The 19,841-nt window shown below is 52.1% G+C and overlaps 1 protein-coding gene across 7 annotated transcripts; it reads right to left on the bottom strand.

Moving 5' to 3' along the window:
* Positions 1-274: 274 nt before the first annotated feature.
* MOB3A (MOB kinase activator 3A) lies at positions 275-19,720 on the bottom strand. 7 transcript variants are annotated; one of them, XM_075175211.1, is made up of 6 exons: positions 15,469-18,489; positions 9,364-9,432; positions 8,621-8,712; positions 4,399-4,954; positions 2,377-2,579; positions 275-1,656 (listed from the first exon to the last, which is right to left on the bottom strand). In XM_075175211.1, exons 4-6 carry the CDS (start codon positions 4,814-4,816, stop codon positions 1,627-1,629), a joined length of 651 nt encoding a protein of 216 aa, XP_075031312.1. In that variant the 5' UTR covers positions 4,817-4,954; positions 8,621-8,712; positions 9,364-9,432; positions 15,469-18,489; the 3' UTR covers positions 275-1,626. The 7 variants fall into 7 exon arrangements, with proteins under 7 accessions (XP_075031312.1, XP_075031313.1, XP_075031308.1 ...); XM_075175212.1 differs by having other exon boundaries at positions 9,376-9,432; XM_075175207.1 differs by lacking the exons at positions 8,621-8,712; positions 9,364-9,432; positions 15,469-18,489 and adding exons at positions 18,496-19,137; positions 19,567-19,720.
* Positions 19,721-19,841: the final 121 nt, after the last annotated feature.

The following is a 19,841-nucleotide window of genomic DNA, read 5'->3' as shown; positions in this document are numbered from 1 at the left end:
TGCTGAGCTCCAGCACCCGCCCGCTCTGCCCCACAGCCCTGGGAACAAGCGTGGGGCTCCGAGCAGCCCGCACCCGGCACCTCCAGAGCCGGCGGAATTGAACCGTAGGGCAGCAGAGCCAGGAGCACACACCCAAGAGCTTTTAGCAGCTGTAGGAAACAGCTCTGCAGCGCACTTCCCGAGGAGTCCAAACACACCGTGTTTGCTTTGCTGATAGAAAGCCTCTGACGAACGTATAATCACGAGACATTTAGCAATCTGAGCGTGCTATGTAAATACAACATAATTTATTGGTTCCATTTCAGAGAACTATAGTGGTATTTGTACGAGTGTCCTAACGATAGTACAAGAAACGAGAGTCACATATGTACAGAGATTCCAGGACACCGAAAAACTTTGTAAGGAAGAAGTGGTTAGTGGTACATTTTGGTCACTGCTCACAGAAACATTTTCTCTTACTGTAAACCCTGCCCCCCCACTCCCCCCCAAATCCTAGGTAGATCTGTCTACCTACCTCAGGGGCACTGCAAAGCTCTCGTCACGCAGCGGAGTTGCTTGTGCAAGCAGCAAGCAAGGCTAGCGGTCTCTGGCTGCACACCAGGGACTTTGGTTATGAGATGTGTGCGGCTGAGTGGGGATGCGCTGCTCGGGAAGAGGGAGAAGGCTCCGTACCCTAATGGGAAGCAGAAAATGGTCCACACGCAGCCAGTGAGGCCGGAGGGCAAGCAGCCCAGTTCCTTCTCGGCAGGGTCAGCGTACCACGAGGAAATGGGGAGGTGCAGATGTCCCAGTGCCTTCTCTCTGCTCACCCCCAGAGGCACAGATCCGCTTGGCCTAATGCAGCCAGCGCGGATCCCCGTCCCCCGGGGCCGGCGCACCCAGAGCCGCAGCTGGGCTGTGCACGGGGAGAAGCTCAGCTCAGAGCTCGTGTAAGAGGCAAGAGCAGATGCACAACAGCAGCGCACCAGCACAGACTCCATTAGCAGTGGCAGCGCTGGTCTAGCCATGAAAGAAACCCAAGTCCAGCTTTCAGAGGGAAAGCAAGGAGGGCCAAGCCTTGGGGACAGGATGCCAAGTGGAGGGCGAGCACAAAAGCAGCTCTATCCAAAAACTGGACTCACAGCCAGTGGAAGAGGTGCTGGAACCAAACAGCACCCCAGGGGATCCACCTACACCAGCATCTCTTCCCCAATCCCCACATAACCTCCCTTCACGGGTGGGAAATGGCTATCCGGATGGAAGTACCGCTTCCATGGCAGCACCAGCTACACGACGTGGCTCTGTGTGAAGCATCTGGCTCGGCTCGCTTGGTGCCGCTGCAGTGAGGGGACGGGGAAGAGGCAGCACAGGGCGGCTCTTCCCTCCTCAAAGAGCAAGCATTTCCACCAAGTGGCCCAAAATATTTTCTTTTTTTTTATAGAAATTACTATAAAAAACTAGTTTTATCTAGAGAATCTTTAAAAAAATATTCCTGCAATATCACAGTTTTACATTGAAACTCATTAAAAATATATAGATTTCTTTAACAAAACGTCTCTGTTCTCCCCTTGAATCATGTCTCCAATACAGGAGTGGGACTCGGAGTCCTCGGAAGAGACGCCGAGGTGGGAGCAGGAAGGTCTGATCTCAGTGGCACATCCGGGAGGTCATTTCCTTCTGTCAAAGGGACAGAAAAGACACGGGACCGTGAACGAAGAGCCAGATTGCCAGGTGAGGGTGTGGATGAAAAAACCTCACCTTTGTTTAGTCGTAAATATCCTTCTCAGGCATGCGGTGACACTGTTACTAAGAGCTCCAGTTTGGGCAGGTCCCTGTTCCCCCCACCACTCCCATTCCCAGGCACCGGCAGGACACCCTTCCACCGCCCAACGGCTCTGCAGGTCTGCTCTGTCGCTTACGGCTTTAGAAACACCATCACCACCTCCTAGGTCTAACCGGTCACATTCCCCATCCTCCAGACTCCTTGTGAAGGCGGTGATGTTGCCCTTGCTTTCCAGCAAGGGAAGTAAGCACAGGGAGGGAGTTTTAGCCATCCGCCTCCTGGATGGCTAACAGTGTGAGGCTCACGCAGTGCACGCAAACAAGCTGCTAGAAACGCAAGGAGGTGGCTGGAGAACAAGTCAACTTCCCTCATGCGATGCCTAAATGACCCTGGCTCAGCTGTGCCCACACATCCTGACTCCCACTTTCCTGACAGTCAAATTGCAAGGCCAACTGATGACCTGGATTTGGGCAACCAGTTTTGAGAAGGTACCAGAGACCTCTGTGACCCCTCCACGCCCAGCCCACCTCTTCTGCGCTGGCTGCAGACCAACAGACCCCTGTGTCTGGACCCCGACAGACCAACGTGTACCCTGAGCCCACCCAGACACTCACCAGTGGTTCCAGCTCCTTGGTGTCTATGAGATTGAACTCTTTCACAAAGTAGTAAAAGTGCTTGTAGCAAGTGTTCACGTGGGCTTCCGACCCCATCTGGGTGATCCTGTCGAAATGGTGGATGTAGACGTGGACAAAGACCCGGAAAAGCCTGGAGAGAATCTTCTTCACCACCGGGAGGAAGTTCTTGGGGAAGGGAGTACCTGGGAGGGAAGACACAGCCATGAGAAACTTTCAGCGAAGTTAAAACTGGTTCCTTGGGGCTAAAGTAAGTTGATAATACAGACAGATTGAGACAAAAGGGCTTCTGTCCCTGGTAATTTCCAGTTCCCCAATCCTTTTTGCTTTCCATTTGGATCAGATTTTTCAAAGCACAGATTTCTTAATGACAGAGCGCTGCACGCCATCAATCGCTGCTAGCGACTGAAAGCAAGAGACCAGCCTCAGAGATTCCCAGCAGCTGCTTCAGTCTGATAGAGTTTTCTTCTACTCCTATTTGGCATGTTTATATAAACAGCACAAAAAACTAGATATGACCAAGCAACTTCCCAGAAGAAAGAGTCAGCGTTGTTAACTCCCCACAGTTCTCTTATTTTGATATGTCTTTAGCTCTTTGGTTAAAAATTAAAGACGTTAAGGTCCTCTTTAAAGGCATCAGTTCTTTAGGATTCGTTTAGCCGGGGCCCTGCAGTGGAGCGGTCTGGCCAACCAGCCATCTCAGTAGAATATTACAGTTTAAAGTTCACCCAGGTCGTTTCTAGAGGAACAAGGATTAGTTAAACCCTTTCAGTGCTCTGCAAGAACTGCAGCATTTCAGTCGGTGGTAAGGGTGAGAAATCTGGTAAAAGTTGAGCTGAAAACAACAACAATAACAACTAAAAAACCCAAACCACAACCCTCCTGCTGTCGGAAGCTTGTCTTGCCTCCCCGTACAGAACAAACACCCTGCTTATAGTCCCCAGAGAGTCTTGCAGAAGAGTTCTAACTAAAGGCAACACAGCAGCCGTTTGGGCGACAGGAGGAACGGGTGGGGAGGATTTCAGTGTTTCAGCTGCCCAAAGAACCGGCTGTTTATGGCCCTGCTCCCACCTCTGCCCGCTCAACACCAGGTTTAAGCAGCATTTTGGCACAGGTGGAGGAGCCCCATGGATGCTGGTGTGGCAGAGGCGGCAGACGTGTCCCAAACAAGGGCCAACTGCATCCCACCAGAGCTTTGATGGGATAAACGCCGGGGCAGGAGGGAGGGAGCTCTGCTGCATCTTGTCTTTTGCATCCCGGAAGATGGGAGCTCTGAATGGGATCAATCATATTTACCTAATGCTTTAGATACTGAACTCTCACATCTTATTCAACACAAAATAAACAAAAACCCCAACAATCTTTGTCCCAAAGCCAGCACACGAAGCTGCGTTTGGATATGCAGATTTAGGTGTCTTAGGCCAAATTCTCATTTCCATCACCCTCGCAATAGATGAAACACCGCCCCTCCCTCCACGCACATGTCAGCATCCCACCCAGCTGCAACAAACAGACGAGTGCATGCCAGGAAGCACCGAGCTAGAAAGGGCAGAGTCAGCTAACGCCAGCCTGTAATAACAAAGACGCTAATTATGGAAACGTGGCCACCATCACCAGGCCGACGCAGAGCACACGCGTTGAACCCAAGCTAGCAATCAGCTCTAAAAGAGCTGTCCTTCAGGAGACCAGTCCAGCATGAACTGCTCAGGAGTCATGGCAGAGACTGACTTTTTTAAGAGCAGCCTCTTGTTTTCGCTGCCTAGGCTCAGCTTGGCTTTCCTTGAGGTATCCATGACTCCAAATGGGATCTGGTACAGCTCTGGGTATTTTAGCACTCCAGAAGAGCTCTGAAGTTTCTCAGGTTTCTCACAAAAGGAAATAGCTCTGCTACAAGGGTGACCTGTGCAACAGCATCTCCTGGAACAGAAACAGGACCCGAGGGCTCAACGGAGAAGGCTCTGCACCAGCCTCCCTCCCCCCAGCCGCAACTGGAACTGAACTCACCAACATTAGTGGGAAAGATGTCCTCGTTGTTGATCTGTACCTCAATCCAGTCCATCAGGAGGTTCATGTACTGGGGAGCAGACAGGGCCGTGGGTTTTCGGTACTTGTGCTCGTCCTGCCATCGGTACTCGTACTTGGGTCCCCCCGACATGATGGGGCAGGACTGCTCTGTGCAATAGTCACTGATGGTGCCGTAGATCAGGTTGATGCGGTTGAAGAAGTCCACCACGTGCACGGCCACCCAGTCGTTCTGCTCCTCTCCCGGCGGCAGCTGGACAGCCACTTTCAAGTCCAGGCCAGCGTTGAGCGAGGCTTGAGCCTTCTTGTGCAGCTCAAACCGCTGAGTCCCTGGCTCAAACTTGCGCTTGGGCCGGAAGGTTTTGTCTTTATTGAATACTTGCTTTAAAGCATGGGACATTTTTCTTCTCTTCTTCTTTCTTTTCCAGGTCCGTAGCGATGACAGCCGGAGACGCAGCGCTGCTGGGCCACTTCCCGGGGCAGGGCTGGGGCGACTCTGATCTTCACAGAAACCTCCCTCTGCTCATCTGGTCCTGATCTGCAAGGCAGCACAGAAGGGCAGCGATTAGGAGCAGCTCTCTCAACAGGAAACCTTGTCTAAATCCCATAGGAAGAGATCTGGGATACCATCTGGGCCCTCGCCCCAGATCTGAGAAGGGGGGGAAGCCAAGGCAGCTTTCTTTCCTCCCCCTTCTGACAGCCCAGCTTGCAGCAGAGCGCCGGCTCGGCTCTCAGAGCTGACCTGGGCTGCATGAAGAGTCGTCCCTGCAAGGCCTCCCTGCGCGCTCGGCGTGGGGATGAGGGAACCAGCCCCACAGCCCCAGAGGGAAGCGGTGCCGCCTCTGCAGGAGACGGCTGCCGCTCACCCCAACATCACCACACCAAGAGACCCAAACCCCGCAAGAACAAGGAGAAACTCCACCACCTATTCACCTCCGATACACCAGACAGTTAAGAAGGGTAAAACAAGCCGGGTGTTACCTGGGTTAGATTTTTCACCTATGCTTCCCCCCCCGCTTTGGCAACAAGTCTACCCAAAAGGTAAGGTTATGACAACCTACAATAAAGTTCAGATCTGTTGCCAGACAAAACAGCTGTTTGAGCAGGAGCTGCGTGCACTGTCGTAGCGCTACAGACAGGACACGAAAGGGCGGAGGGGAACAACCAGAAGAAGAAGTCGTAGCTCAGGCACCCGGAAGGAGAATATCCTGAAATAACACCAGCTCTAAGAGCAGCCACAGCCTCTTCTGCAGGTACAGACAGACCATAAACATATTTTTCATTTCAGTTCAGCTCACTTCAAGCTGAAGGCTGGTTGAAAGCTGGAAGACCAGGGAAAGCTTGCCTTCCTCTTCCAGTCTGTGGAAAAGAATTAGCTCCAAGAGAGTGAGACACAAGTTAAGATCTGAAAGGATGCTGACGAGAAACACAGCTCTGTTTATCTGCAGCTAATTATACCTCCTTTGTTCCCACATCCATCCCCTCGTATAATTTGTGTCAAGCTGCTCTTTGATGGAAGCTCAAGGCAGAAAGCTGTGTGTAGCAAAAATATTATTTTACATGTGCTGGACAGATAAATAAATAAAGTAACAGAAATTAACTAAAGCTGATGCCTTACCCAATCTGGCAAATAAGAGTTTCCATAATGACATAAGAAAGCAAGCAAACAAATCCCTTTCACCAAGCAGAAGTATATCAGATTTATATGAAGCCATAGTGTTGTTCAAATAGGTCAATAGTATCCTCAAATGTTGGCAATAAAATCCCAAATTCAAGGTCAAGACTACCTTTGCCGCAATTCAGCCCATCTCTAACAGATGCTGCATAGTGCTAATCAGCATTTCTTCTCTGGAGAAAGATTAAAAAGATTTAAACCAAGGCCTCTTGTTTTCTTATTTAATTACAGCAAGGAAGAAAACCCAAACCACTTCAGTTCATCCCACTAAGAACAGGCTCGACATTTCTAGTGCTGCTTTTCCTGTGGGAGCGGGCTCAAGAGCAGAGATCCAAACTCCTGTTGCAACATGGGCCACGACATGCGTTGGGAGAAACCGAAAAAGCATTTTAATGTGGTTCAGCAAGATCTGCCCTGGGCTGCAAGGTGAATTCACTGCATGCATGCTTTTGCTGCACATAGCACTCCTAAACAGCTGCTGCGACCCCGTAAGCTACCGTGTGAGAGTCAAAAAAAGAAAAGAAGAAGGAAACCCCTAGAAGACGTGTCCTCAGGAGGTGTTTGATCACACCACAGACATGGTTAGAGGAAGTAGCGAACAGTGCGGAGGGACATCTGAGCACGAGGCAGCAGCTTCGGTTACCGAGAGCTGTGTCACAGCCCCACCACATCCTGCGGCAAAACGCCGAGGTGACCCGGCGGGGCGGAAGCACCAGGGGACTGGACCCACCCCGCCGCGGTGCCACGTCTGGAGCAAAGGCAGGACCAGCCTCCAAGTAACGAGGAATGTGGACAGCAGGTGCTGAGTCTGCAGCTATTTCCAGCAGGAAATCAGTCCCGGAGAAGTACTTGCACGCAATGATTTCCTTACACCGGAGATGGAGAAAGAAATGTCTTTTAAAACAAACAAGCCATGAAGAAGCATGAGCATGGCCGTCCATACAGCTCCCCGGAGGACTGGCAGCATCCTCGGCACAGTACGACTCCGATCCTACTTATTTTCTGTAAGATCTGTCTGACTGCAGTGACCGCACTCGCATCCATGCTGGCCCAAGACTGCAGCCAGGCATCGTCCCTTCCGCTGGACAAGGATGTGTTTCTCGAGCAGGGGCCAGGCTGTGGCTGCAGGGACCGGCACAGAGAAGAGCATGAGGTAAAACTGAATGGCAAAACTGCAGGGGAAAAAAAAAACATCCCCTCGGCTTGGCCATGCACCTCAAGAAGCAAACACCTACCATTTTCCAGAAGAAATTGTCATCTGAGCAGGGTGGAGAGACTTTTAATACGGCTTATTTGGTATCGAGGCAGTACCTGTCCTACAAACAACTTCCTCTTCCTACAGAGACATCATTCATGAGAGCCAGGGAGCTCGACACAGCAGCCATCGTCTCTCAGACGATTCAGTATCTGTCTGAAGGCATTAGCAAAATGAGTAGCTAAGACTTCAAGCAGACGCAGCCTATTTAATTACGGTCTTTGACTGCAACTGAGCTAAAAGAAACATTTAGCTCTAGGAAAAAAAAAAAAAAAAGGCACAGAGACCAAAAGCATCTCTGACATTGCTTGAAGATGATATCACACGTACAACACCTACTTCCACAGGCAGGAGTCACAGCTCGGGCAGCACTAAGACACTGCCTTTGCACAGAAGGGAAAGGAAAGGTTAGGAACAATTAGGATATAGCTCATGCAAAGCACCTGAATGGTATTTGCAAGCTTCAAAGATGAGGAAAAAAAAATCCCCCACAAACCAACCTGCAGTACATTTTGTTTACTCCTCCTTTCCAGCCAGCCAAGATTACAGCACACGTCAGCGGTGCTCCGAGAGGACCTTGGCCACCCCCCCGAGATCACACAACCGCCACAGAAAGCCCCACGCCGTGGCAGGCTGTCCGGAGCACAAACAAACCTCCAGCTTCTCCGCTGTTCCCAAGGACACGAGAGGAGCAGCTCGATATGCTGGTTAAGGAGGCAACTTGCCTGCCCAGCGAGAGGTGTCGAGGCTTGGCCCTCCCTTCCCTTCCCAAAAGCTTGTTTCCTCCCTTTACTCCCTGCCCTCAGAGCTCCAGTACTAATGCTGATTCCTGCTGATGGCAATCCAGGACTGCGTGTATTGCTCTGCCCGGGAACGGCAGACCACGCGGTGCTGCCTTACTTTAAAACCAGGCTCTGGGTAGAGAAAGCCCAGGCGGTCGCTTCCCCGGCTCTTGGTTACTTTAACATGCAGCTCAGAGAGGTATGAAAAAAGGAAAGACAGTCACCTCCTCCGAAACACCTGGAAACTGCCTCCCCTCGCAACCTGCCGCAGCCGTCCCAAGGCTTTCCAGGAGAGAGCAGAGTCCCCGCTGGATCCTGCCCTCCCCGCAGAGGCAGAGCAGCCCGAAACCCTCTTCCAGGAGTCCCATGACTGCTCCGTCAGCGCCTGCCCCAGCAACACCCAGCTCCCCTCCGCCGCTAGCACCGTGCAGGGGTTTAACAACAGCCAGGAAGAAAAACAAAAAGCAAGCCAGCACGTCAGCAAGCTCCTACCTGCGGTTCTAGCCCCGGCAGATTACTCTTGCAATTGCTCAGTCCGTCTCTGCAACTTGTACGAGCGCTCGTAGGCACTGAGGCAGAGCTTCCTTTTTCAAAAGAGGGGGAAAAGAAAAAAAAAAAGTCCCGTTTCATGCACGGCTGCAATCCGAAGGCTCCTGCAGGCTGGGGAGGGGTCAGACACGCGGCCACTTCCCTCCCAGTGACCCCAGTGCCAGGGCGGCTCACATCCTGCTGCCTCACTGGTAAGAAAGCCCTTAAGCAAACCCCAGTGAGCAATGCATTTCTCAAAAGAATTGATTTCTCCAGTCTCCTTTTAGGGAAGCCACGCTGCTGTCCTGCAAGATGATACCAATATGGTATTGCTGCTCAGCATTCACACCAAGTCCAGCCGAAAGCTCCTTCTGTGGCTGCTTATAATTGCAGCCCTTTGGTGACGAGCCCGTGCCAGTCACCCTGTCCCCACGGAAGGGAGAGGGCAGCAACGAACCCCCGCCTTGCCCCCGAGCCGTTTTCAGTGTCCTTACTCACCGCTAATGCCAGAGTTTCCAATAAGGACACAAAACCACCCCTACCAGTTTGATAAAGCAGCCGCAATCTATCAGATGCATCGAGCGCTTCAAGTAAAAACCGAGTTTACAGAGCACGCCCGAGAAGCAAAGTGGCTTCAAAACAGACAGTTTAAACAAAAAAGCACAGATGGACACACACGCACATTTTTTCCATAACTCTCCCCCCACCTTCACAAATACCTTCCCACAGCCATTCTGCACTCGCTGTGCTTCTCGGAACAAGATGATCCTGGTTTTCTACGATCAAAGGAGAGATTTTAATATGGAGAGCGAGGATCAGACCAATTACAGCAAGCAGGGCCGGACTGGCACTAATGACAGCCAGTTTCTGCACCTCTGGAGCCCATCTGGCAACAAACAAGACGGCTTGCCTTCACGGGACGAGGTTTTTGGCTGCTCTTATGAATTGTTTTATGCTATGAGAAAGAAAGGTCTGTCCCCGTGCTTACCTCGGCCAGGGCAGGGCACGGCGAGGAGCGTGTGGGGCAGAGAAGGAGGGCTGAGCGCGGCTGCGGCAGGCACGCCTGGCCATTCATAATCCCAGCGAGACGGCACTTCCACGTCAGCCGCCTTCCTGTCTGGCACCCAGTCCGGCCTCCCAGCCCAGGGAGCTGCCAACGTTTTCCCAAAAGCTAATCATTCCCCTCTACAAGCTCTGTCGTGGTGTTTCTGTCTTTTCCACTGCAAGACCGCTCCACGGTGCTGCACGAGGAGAGCCGAGCAGCTGCCCAGCATTACCCTCAGCATCGTCTTTTCTTGTTTTTCCCCCTCTGGCTGCAGGAGTTGCTCCGAAGCTAAAGGAGAGGGAGCAGAGAGCGGATCCGGCCCAGCTGCACCTACAGCCCCGGGCTGGGCGAGACGCGAGCAGTGAGATCGTTCTGTTGCTCTGAGGGACAATATCCACATTTTTCTTTTGGAAACTGCTTTAGTAGCAGCCTTCGCAACAAACTTAACAGAGCCATTCAGAAATGCACATTTCAAATGTTGAATTCCCAAGGTTTAGGCAAACAAAGAGCCCTTTATATTTCACCACAAAGTCAGTTTTAAGAAAGTCCTGCTGGTCGCCAGCCACCCCTCACCCCCTGCAATTTAAATCTGCTGCATAATTTGGAAATTCCCAAGTAAGAAACCGTACAGACACTGCATCTCCCCGGCACTTCCCGGAAAGAGGCTTGCTGAGGAGCAGGACAGTCTCTTTACATGCCTCAAAGCCATGCAAACGCAGAGCCACATACTTAAGAAAAGGAAACAGCATAATAAAAGACCAAAAATAGTTATACTGGGTTTTAATTGGTATCTTCTTTTTCCCCTGAAAGGCTATGCATTCAGACCTATTTTAAAGTCAGATTAGTTTATATAATAAAGGGAAAAGCCCTGTTAAATTAAGCCGTAGCTGCAGTAGGAGAAGACCCAATGGACGCAAGCGCAGCAGCTCTGGCAGAGCCCGTCTGTGCCAGCTGGAAATGCTGCTGCACTGAGTGGAAAGCCCAGGCCACCGAGCAGCAAGAGGCGTTTTTCAACCATCACGAGCAGGACGGACGAGCAGGCAGTTTATGGCTCAACTCCGAGCTCAGGATTTAGATCCAGACCACGCAGCGACGGCAGGAGGGAGGTTATGGGCTTTGTGTGCTGGAGCTCGCACCACAAGCGGCTGCTGAGGGGAGGCAGGTACGGGAACGCGCACCGATGGGGCTGGATAACCCTTTCTGGCAGGGGAGAGGGAAGGCCGAATCGCCTTCAAACTCGCAAGACGACTGGATTTGCAGCGTGGGTTCTCCACCCCCAGCCTTCCAGGCATCCTCCCCACAGTCACAGAGGGTGGAAAAGCCACGCGAGAAAGTAACTTTTGTGAAAGGTCAGCCCTCCTACTTTCCCTTCCCCAAAAGGGGAAAGTCAGACAGCAGATACCGCAATTTAAAAATCTTCATTTGAAAGCCTAGAAATGACTGCAGTGTAGCAGGAACAGCTACCAGAGCCCTGAGCGTTACTGATTTAGGGCCAATTTTCTTGCCTCTTACGTGAAATCTGCATCTATTGCAATGTCAGAGCTGCAGCTATTTTGGAAGGTTTCCACAGATTGCACTCGCACGTCCAGGCCGGGATGCTGGCTGCATGTGGAGGCAGAGCTAATCCGCTGCAGGCTTTGCAGACGCTGCGTTAAGCTGACAAGCTGGGTCACGACTCCAGGAGACAGGTTAACTGCACAGACAAATATTTCTAGGACAAACCACAGGCAGTGGGTGGCTGGCGGCATGCTAAGAGCAGCTCTCTCTTTTCGAGGTCTGAGGGGCCGTATTTTGCCGCCTGCTCCTTCGGGAAGACCTTTCGCTGTCCTCCAGCCTGGCTTTGTCCCCATCGGAGGACTCATAAGGGGCAGCGTGATATTTATCGAGACCAAGCTGTGAGCTACATGTTTCTTCCTGCTTTCGCAGGCTCCACATTATTGCCCTCACTGGGCAGGGACATTTTTGCACCAACAGCAGTTTCATCTACTCTAACTTTGGGATCTGCCCCCACCCAAGTAAAAGGTATCACCGGTTTGGAACACGAATTTGGCCTTAGGCTGATAAAATGACTACAGCAAGAGGCACTATTTTAACAGCGTGGCTGTGGGTTCAAGATCACAGGAGATGCCAGGGCTATGAGCTCCTTCACCAGGGACTGAGCCGGAGCACGAGCTGGCCACAAGGCCAACCTTTCCCATGGCAGGGCTAATCCCACCGACAAATACCTCTTCTCCCCATGTTAATATTATGCTTTCGGAAGAAAAGCAGTATTGTTTCTTGCCGAAAGCAGATGCCCACGAGGCTTGCTCTTCCCCTCCACGAGGAGATATGGCAGTAACCCAACATGTTAGCATGTCTCCAGGCAAGGAATAAGCCCACTGATGTGGAGCTAGAGATCACCTCAAGACTAACCACATCATAAGACCTCCTGCCACAGAGTCAGAGGAAAAAGAAGAAAAAAACCCAGGAAGGCCCAGACAGCAGCCCCAAGAGGAGCCTGCAGTTAAGATGAAGAAAAAATAATGACGGTGGCTTTCAGTACAGCCATGGGCCTTACTCAGCTCCTGCTTTAAACTGAAACAGGTTTTGGATGGCTCTAGCTCATTTTCTGTTCCATGGGCTCCCTCGGAGCCAGCGCAGAGGCATGCAGCCACAGCCACCGGTCACCCAAATCCACCCTATACCCGGGAAATACCCGGTACCGCGGTCCCCAAGCGGGCAAGGGCAGCACCGAGCATGGTCGCAGCAGGACGCTTCCATCGCGGCACAGCCGTACGCCGGCAGCACACAGGAATGTCCGGCAGCGTCGCCACCTTTGCCTCTTCTCAGATAGACTCAACAAGTACAAAGCCAAGCACCTAGGGACTTCATCCAGACTTTTCTGGAAGAAGTCAAAGCTGCCGCAGTGCGATGGATTTTTTTGCACTGGCTTTGCATACTTGCAAGTGGTTTTCTTCTGGCCTTCGCTGCCTCCGTTCCTCTCCTCTGCTCCCTGGCCACTTCACGTACTTGGAGCAACAATTCACCCAACAGCCTTCTATCATTTCTTCAGGAGCAGAACACCACTTTTAGCACAACACCAGCTCCAGAGGGAAGCAAGCAGCAGACCAAAGCAAGAGTCACAGATAACTCTGCCTCCCATGGGCAGCGGAAAAGGGACGATAAAGACGCAGCCTAAGGTGCACTCTTTATTGAAAGCATTAGCTGGATATTACGTATTTCTAAAGATAAGCTCCTAAACCTCTAGCAAAGCTGGTTATGGATCCACTTACAGCAGCATTTATGGCTCAAGTATCACAAAATACTTTCTTGTCTTGTAAGAAATTAAAACTCGGAAGTTGAAGGCAATTCTTTTGCCAGGTCCGAACGCTGTGCGCAGGACTGGTTAGGTTTTGCAATCTCTGACCCCACACGCTTTCACTGCTGACAAGGGAAACATTTTTGCTTTGTGTACTGTGGCCACAGAGGTCCCTGGCCTGTTTACAGAGAAGCACGAGCCACAAAACACAGCACACGTCAGTACAGTCCAACCTCCACAAACGGCACTAAATCGCACCGTTTCAGTTCGGGTGGTACTTCACATCACATCAACGAAAGGGCCATGTCAGAGCCAGATGTGGATGAGGAAGCATCTGGCCAACAGCTCCCACACTAGAGGACAGCTGAAGTCATGAAGGAGGACGTTGCTCAAGATGCTGAGTACACTTCAAGCTCCCCAAGCCTCAGCCAAGCGGACAGGAGAGCCTGTTTCCATTTCTGACGACGGCACAGTGGACGGCACAACCCCAAGTAACGTGTCCAAAAGAGCATCCCAGAGCCTGAAAGGCGAGCCAGGCACAGGGAACCAGCTCCCTGCTCAGCACCTCGACTCAGTCCTCAGCGTAAACCGAGAGCATCAGTTTTTGCTACCATACCACGAGGCTGGCATGAACTCCCAGCACTCCTCTCCTCCCTTTCTGGGGATTTTAAAAGGTTACAAGTGTGCCCTCCTGCCCAAGTTAACGTCACAAGTATGTGACTACGAAAGTGAATCTAAGAGATGGAATATAAAGTCCAAGAAACAGCAGTAGATAAACACAGAGTTGGATGCGAGCCTAAAGCTCGGAAAGGAAGCAGAATGCAAGGACGAAGCCCTGGGGACTCTGATAAACAGGTGGTTGGGGAAATTTCACATCTCCTAGCAAAAATCCCCCTCTGCCCTGCAACTCGGCAGAAGACTTCCAGACCGGAAGGAGGTTTTAAACAAAGAAGGGATGGAAATCGAGAAAGTGAGACCACTCTTCAGCTCCAAGCACTAGGAGAAGGCGATCTTGCCTTGCACTAGCACCAGAGTCCATGACAGAGATGCTTCTGCCTAACATCTGTGCCACACACTGGACAACTTCAAATCCCTCTTTCCTCTCTCTCCAGAAGACTTCCTACCCTTTCCTTTTTGTCTGTCCTTCTCACACACAGGAACAGTTTTCTTTGAAGGAGTTGAGATTATTGTACTGCAGACCACGGCAGAGGCAGCTACTGTAAGATTAGCATTTCTGTGCTCATAGCAAGAGACAGAAGCAGAGCAAGAGTTTGCTTCCAAGCGTCACAAGTTCTCCCTCATGACAGCTGAGTCGCAGCTCACCATGATCAAAAAAAAACGGAGAATCCCCCATTCTCCCCAAGCACTTAAGAGAGAGAGGAGCTTGAACTTCAGGACCATGCCCTTGCCTACAATAGAAACATTTATTAGCATAGCTAGAAAAAGAGGCGGAATAAACTACAGGAGTATCCAAGACTAACTTCACAGTTACGCTGGCAAAACCCTTATTCTCTGCGCTGTTTTTTTCCCTCATTACAAGATTTTTAATTTGCTAGTAAAGACTGCAGCAGGTGCCACCACCCGGACGCCTGCATGCGAACCCCTCCAAGGGGAGGTGACACCATCGGCCAGGTCTCTGCTCAGGGAAGCCACTGCTACGCACCGCAGCATCCCGTTGAAGATGTTTCTCCTTCAGGACAGGCTAACACAAGCAGAACCATGCTTTGCTCACGCCACCGGCGCCCAAACACCCCTGGGCCGGACCGGGGCTCTGGCGAGCACGGCGGGGATCAGGGTCCTCCTCCCCCGGCCAGAGAAGGGGTTTTAGTACGGACCACAGCTCAGTGTGCGCAAAGCCATGAGAAGCTCGCTCGCAATTGCCTTCCGCCCAAGAAAAAATGTAAATAATTAAAAAAACAGACAGTAGATTTAGAAGTTCCAGTTCAATAGGTTGCTTGTTACTGCCGGCCCACCCCGGTGCGACCCTACACCCCGAGGAGCCCCTGTCCCCCACCATGGGGGTCTGGCGGGGACAGTGACCGGCCACCCCGGCTCAGGGACACCCCCAGACTCCCTCCAGGCCCTCTCTTCCCCCAGGGGCGCCTACAAGCCCCCCTTCCACAGCCCCCTCCAGGGTCCTGCTCCCCCACAGGCCCCTCCAGGCCCCCTGTGCTCCCCCACAGGCCCCTCCAGGCCCCCCTGCTCCCCTCCAGGACCCCCCTGATCCCCCTCCAGGTCCCTCCAGGCTCCCCTGCTCTCCTCCAGGACCCCTCTGATCCCCCACAGGCCCCTCCAGGACCCCCTGCTCCCCTCCAGGCCCCCTGTGCTCCCCCACAGGCCCCTCCAGACCCCCCTGCTCCCCTCCAGGACCCCTGTGCTCCCCTCCAGGACCCCCTGCTCCCCTCCGGGCCCCTCCAGGCCCCCTGTGCTCCCCCACAGGCCCCCCCCGGCGCCCCCGCTCCCCCGCACCTGGCTGATCGCAGCTAATCCGTGGCGGCGCGGAAGCGGCGCCCTTCGTGCGGCCACAGCACCCCGCCCCCCGCCCGCCCCGCAGAACTTGGCGGTCGCCCGCGCGGCCCCTCTCCGCGCGCGGCCGCCGGCAGCCGGCCCTACTTCCTCTTAAAGGGGCCGCCCGCCCGCCCGCGCCTCGCCGGCGGCGGCTCCTCCCGCGGGTGGGGACGGGTCCCGGGGAGGGGGGGACAGGGACCGGGGAGGGGGCGAGCCGCACCGGCGGAACCCGGGCCCGCGGGGACACCGCAGACCTTGTTGTGGAGAAAATGGTTTATTTAATTTTTTTATTCTATTCTATTTTATTCCAGTTTATTACTTTATTTTACTATATTTTCTTTTGTTTTACTCTATTTTCGTTTATCTTATTCTTTTACTTTCTTTTATTCTATTTTGTTATTTTATTTTACTTTATTTTATTTTATTCTATTTTATTCTACTTTCTTTTATTTATTTTCTTTTGTCCTGATTTATTTTATTCTATTCTATGTAATTTATTTATGTTCTGTTATTTTGGGTTTTTTTATTCCGCTTTCTTTTATTTATTTTCTTTTATTCTACTTTATTTTATTCTATGTAATGTATTTATTTTCTTTTATTCTATTTTATTTCCTTTATTTATTTTTTTAATTTTTCTGGAGCTGGGGAGAAGGGGCAGCCCACGGTCTCGGGGCCATGCCCCAGCCCAGGGATGCTTAGGGGGGCTGCAGCCCCCGCCGGGCGTCCTGCTCAGCACCGCGGTGGAATTCAATTATCTACTAAAACCGGCAGAGCCCAGCACGCCGCGGCTGAAACGATGGCACAGGGGAAGGTTTGCCTGAATTTTTAACGCGGTTGGATGGAAGAGCAAGACGAGGCGCCCTGGAAAGGGCAGAAATGCTCAGAAATCAGAAGCAAAACTTAGGTTAAGGTCGGGAAGCCGCTGTCCGGCCGGGTTCCATGGAGCCACGGCTCCAGCGTAAGGTCAGGGGACCAAACCGCTCCGGGCCCCCGTGGCCCGTGGCCGTGGGCTGCCGTCGGTCATAGACTTATGGAATGGTTGGGGTCGGAAGGCACCTTTCAAGGTCATCTAGTCCAACCCCCTGCCGTGGGCAGGGACATCTTCAACCAGATCAGGTTGCTCAGAGCCCCGTCCATCCTGACCTTGAATGTTCCCAGGGATGGGGCATCTACCTCTCTGGGCAACCTGTGCCAGGGTTTCACCACCCTCATTGAAAAAATTTCTTCCCTATATCTAGTCTAAATCTCCCCTCTTTTAGTTTAAAACCATTCCCCCTTGTCCTATTGCAACAGGCCCTGCTAAAAAGTTTGTCCCCATCTTCCTCGTAAGCCCCCTTTAAGCACTGAAAGGCCGCAATAAGGTCTCCCTGAAACCTTCTCTTCTCCAGGCTGAACAACCCCAGCTCTCAGCCTTTCCTCACAGCAGAGGTGTTCCATCCCCCTGATCATTTTCGTGGCCTCCTCTGGACCCGCTCCAACAGGTCCATGTCTGTCTTGTGCTGAGGACCCCAGAGCTGGACGCAGCACTGCAGGGGGGGGTCTCACCAGAGCAGAGCAGAGGGGCAGAACCCCCTCCCTCGACTTGCTGGCCACGCTGCTCGTGATGCAGCCCAGGACACGGTTGGCCTTCTGGGCTGCGAGCGCACATTGCCGGCTCATGTCCAGCTTTTTGTCCGCCAGTACCCCCGAGTCCTTTTCGGCAGGGCTGCTCTCAACCCCTCCATCCCGCAGCCAGTGTTGATACCGGCGGTTGCCCCGACCCAGTGCAGGACCTCGCAGTCCCTGGAGAAGCGTTCCGAGGAGCCACTCCCCAGCGGTGCTGTTAACCTCCTTCCCCCCCCGCCGATGCCAAGGGCCATCCTCAGTCCTCCTTCGAGCATCCTTCCACCCCCAGCTGCCTTCAGACAGTCTTCTGAGAAGCCCAGCTCACTGCCAGCACCTCCTGCCCTCTGGCACTCCAAAAACTTCCAGCCCAGATTTGAGTCTGTGGGTGGGGAGGAGCTGGAGAGTGGGTTTGGCACCATCAGGAGCCAGATGCAGCCGTGGTTCTGCCCCGGGAGAGGGTGAAGCCAGGCAGAGTCGGACCAGATCCGCAGCTGGATCCAGCTCTGAGCCGCTGGGGGCTCAGACCGGTTTGAGCCACCGGGGATGAGCCCAGGGCAGATGGTCGACGGGGAGCAGCTGAAGGGACCTGCACATACTTGAAGTTTAAAGTCATAAAAAGGAGAAGTAGCAGGAAACACAGCTGCTGGTTCAAAGGGAAATTTTCACAAACATCAGAACAAGGGAAGTCAAACGCAGGTGGTAAGTCCCTGGGAAGCCCAAACCAAACCATGCCGAAAGCACAGCCGTTCCCCACACCCCGCAGAGCTCCCTCCGTCTCCCTCGGGTCCTGCCCCTTTGCTGGCACCACAGGGGAGCTGGGTACTCTCCCTTCCAGGCGTCCCCACGACTGCTCCAAATTGGCTTGTCTCTGCCCGCAGCGCTTGCAGCCTAGCCCGGGAGATGCGCAGCAGCACCCAGAGGCGAAGATTTCGGCTCCTTGATCCCAGCCTCTCGCTGCTCCCAGCTGGCCCGGGTCAGCGCAGCCTCTTCCCAGCAGCTTGGATGTTCCTGCAGAGCAGCCGATCCCACTCTCTGCTCCCAACGGCAGCCTGCAGCCACAGCTCTGCTACAGGGCAGAGCTGTTGCCCAAGGGAGGAGCTGGGGCAGCCTCTCCTGAAAGCGCGGTTGCTAAGGGTTGGGCACCTCCAAGGAATAGATGCTACTCTGCCCAAGACTTGGCATGAAACAGCTGCAACCACAAACCTCTGGGGTGGCCCTCTCCTGTCCCTGCAATGATGGTGCAGAGCACCCTTCCTTTTATGCATTCGTTCACAACATACTGTGTGCAAAAATACACTTAGATAAGGACTGATTTTCTTTGTCCAGTTGCTCAGTGAATTGTCACATGACAAACGCAGAGAGCAGGGCAAGAGCCTGTCTTACTGTTCGAAGTCAGAAGTGCACAGTGCCGGGTTCACGGTAAACTCCTGCGTTGTCCAGTTAAGTTCCTGCAGCTCACTAAATACTCAGTGTACACCCCAAGTGCTTCCTGGTTTTTTTTTTTTATGCATTTGCAGAGAGATGGGTGTTTATTGTTGTTTTCATCCTGTTTAATCAGATTTGTGCAGTCCCACAATGCAGCAGAGCAAGCAGGTAGCCTCCCTGCAGGCCGCTATGGGATTGCAATATTGGACTCGCACTGCATGCAGAAAACAAACGACCTGGTGCCTCCTTCCGCGGCAGGAGCTTATCTGCCAATAACGGGGCCAACAAATTCATGCAAGCTGTGGGTTTTTCTCAGTGCAGAGCTGACTATGCAGCCCCAGGTATTTTCCATTGGAAGAGACGATTTTCACAGGTTCTGGTCTTACTAACAACCACTGAGAGTATCAGCAAACCCAATGCCTCCGTTCCTGTTGCGACAGTACTGGACCTTAATCCTCGTATTAACAGTACTGTGTTTCTGTTACAAATTTTGCTGGATGCCAGGCCAAGCGGAAGAGATGGAAGGGGCGGATTTCTGTCCTTCAGTTTCTAGACATATTAAGACCAGAGCTCCGAGTTTCACAAGTGCTTATATTTTAGCTGCAATTGCAATCAAAAAAAAAAATTAATGCAGCTTTAACTGACATCTGAATTACTTTTTTTTCCCCTGTAATTTTTGTGTTAGTGATAACTGTTGCTTGCAATGCTGCCTTCCAAAGGAGTGTTAAAACCTGACAGCCTGACCAGTTAGTTATTCAAAGTGTGTACGAATCAAACCTCTGATGCCTGTAAAAATCAGGTCAGTTTAAAATACAAGCGATGAAGAACAGCATCATCCCAGTCTCCCTCACTACAGACTCCTTTTCTGCTCATGTACTTCACGCCTTCGAGCTGTTGCCGCTGACAGAGCAGGTACATGACGTGCATTAGGGACACAGGACTGGCAGGACTCCCCTCGCTGATGCACACCAGTCCCCAGCCAGTAAAAACCCACCACCCCACACAGTGGTGTTAGAAATGACCTCTTACCTCCTCCAGAGCTTTTGGAATGAGATTCCTCTGAACTCCCCCAAAGACACAAGCATTCAGAGCCGGGGTACATCCATGTCACATGTTTTTGGGTGCATACAAACTGGAAGGGTCTTATAAAACGACTATTTACAAAGCCAAAAATTTAACTTTGTTTTGAAAGTTTATTGGATCATCTTGACACAAAATCATTACAGCAGCTTGTGGTATGTTGTTTTCTTTTTCTTTTTTTTTTTTTTTTTAAGGGAATGTTGATAACAAATAAATTTGTGAAT

The sequence above is a fragment of the Calonectris borealis genome, chromosome 28 (assembly GCF_964195595.1).
Source record: "Calonectris borealis chromosome 28, bCalBor7.hap1.2, whole genome shotgun sequence".
Taxonomy (NCBI): domain Eukaryota; kingdom Metazoa; phylum Chordata; class Aves; order Procellariiformes; family Procellariidae; genus Calonectris; species Calonectris borealis.
This window is presented reverse-complemented; position numbering and strand designations above follow the sequence as displayed.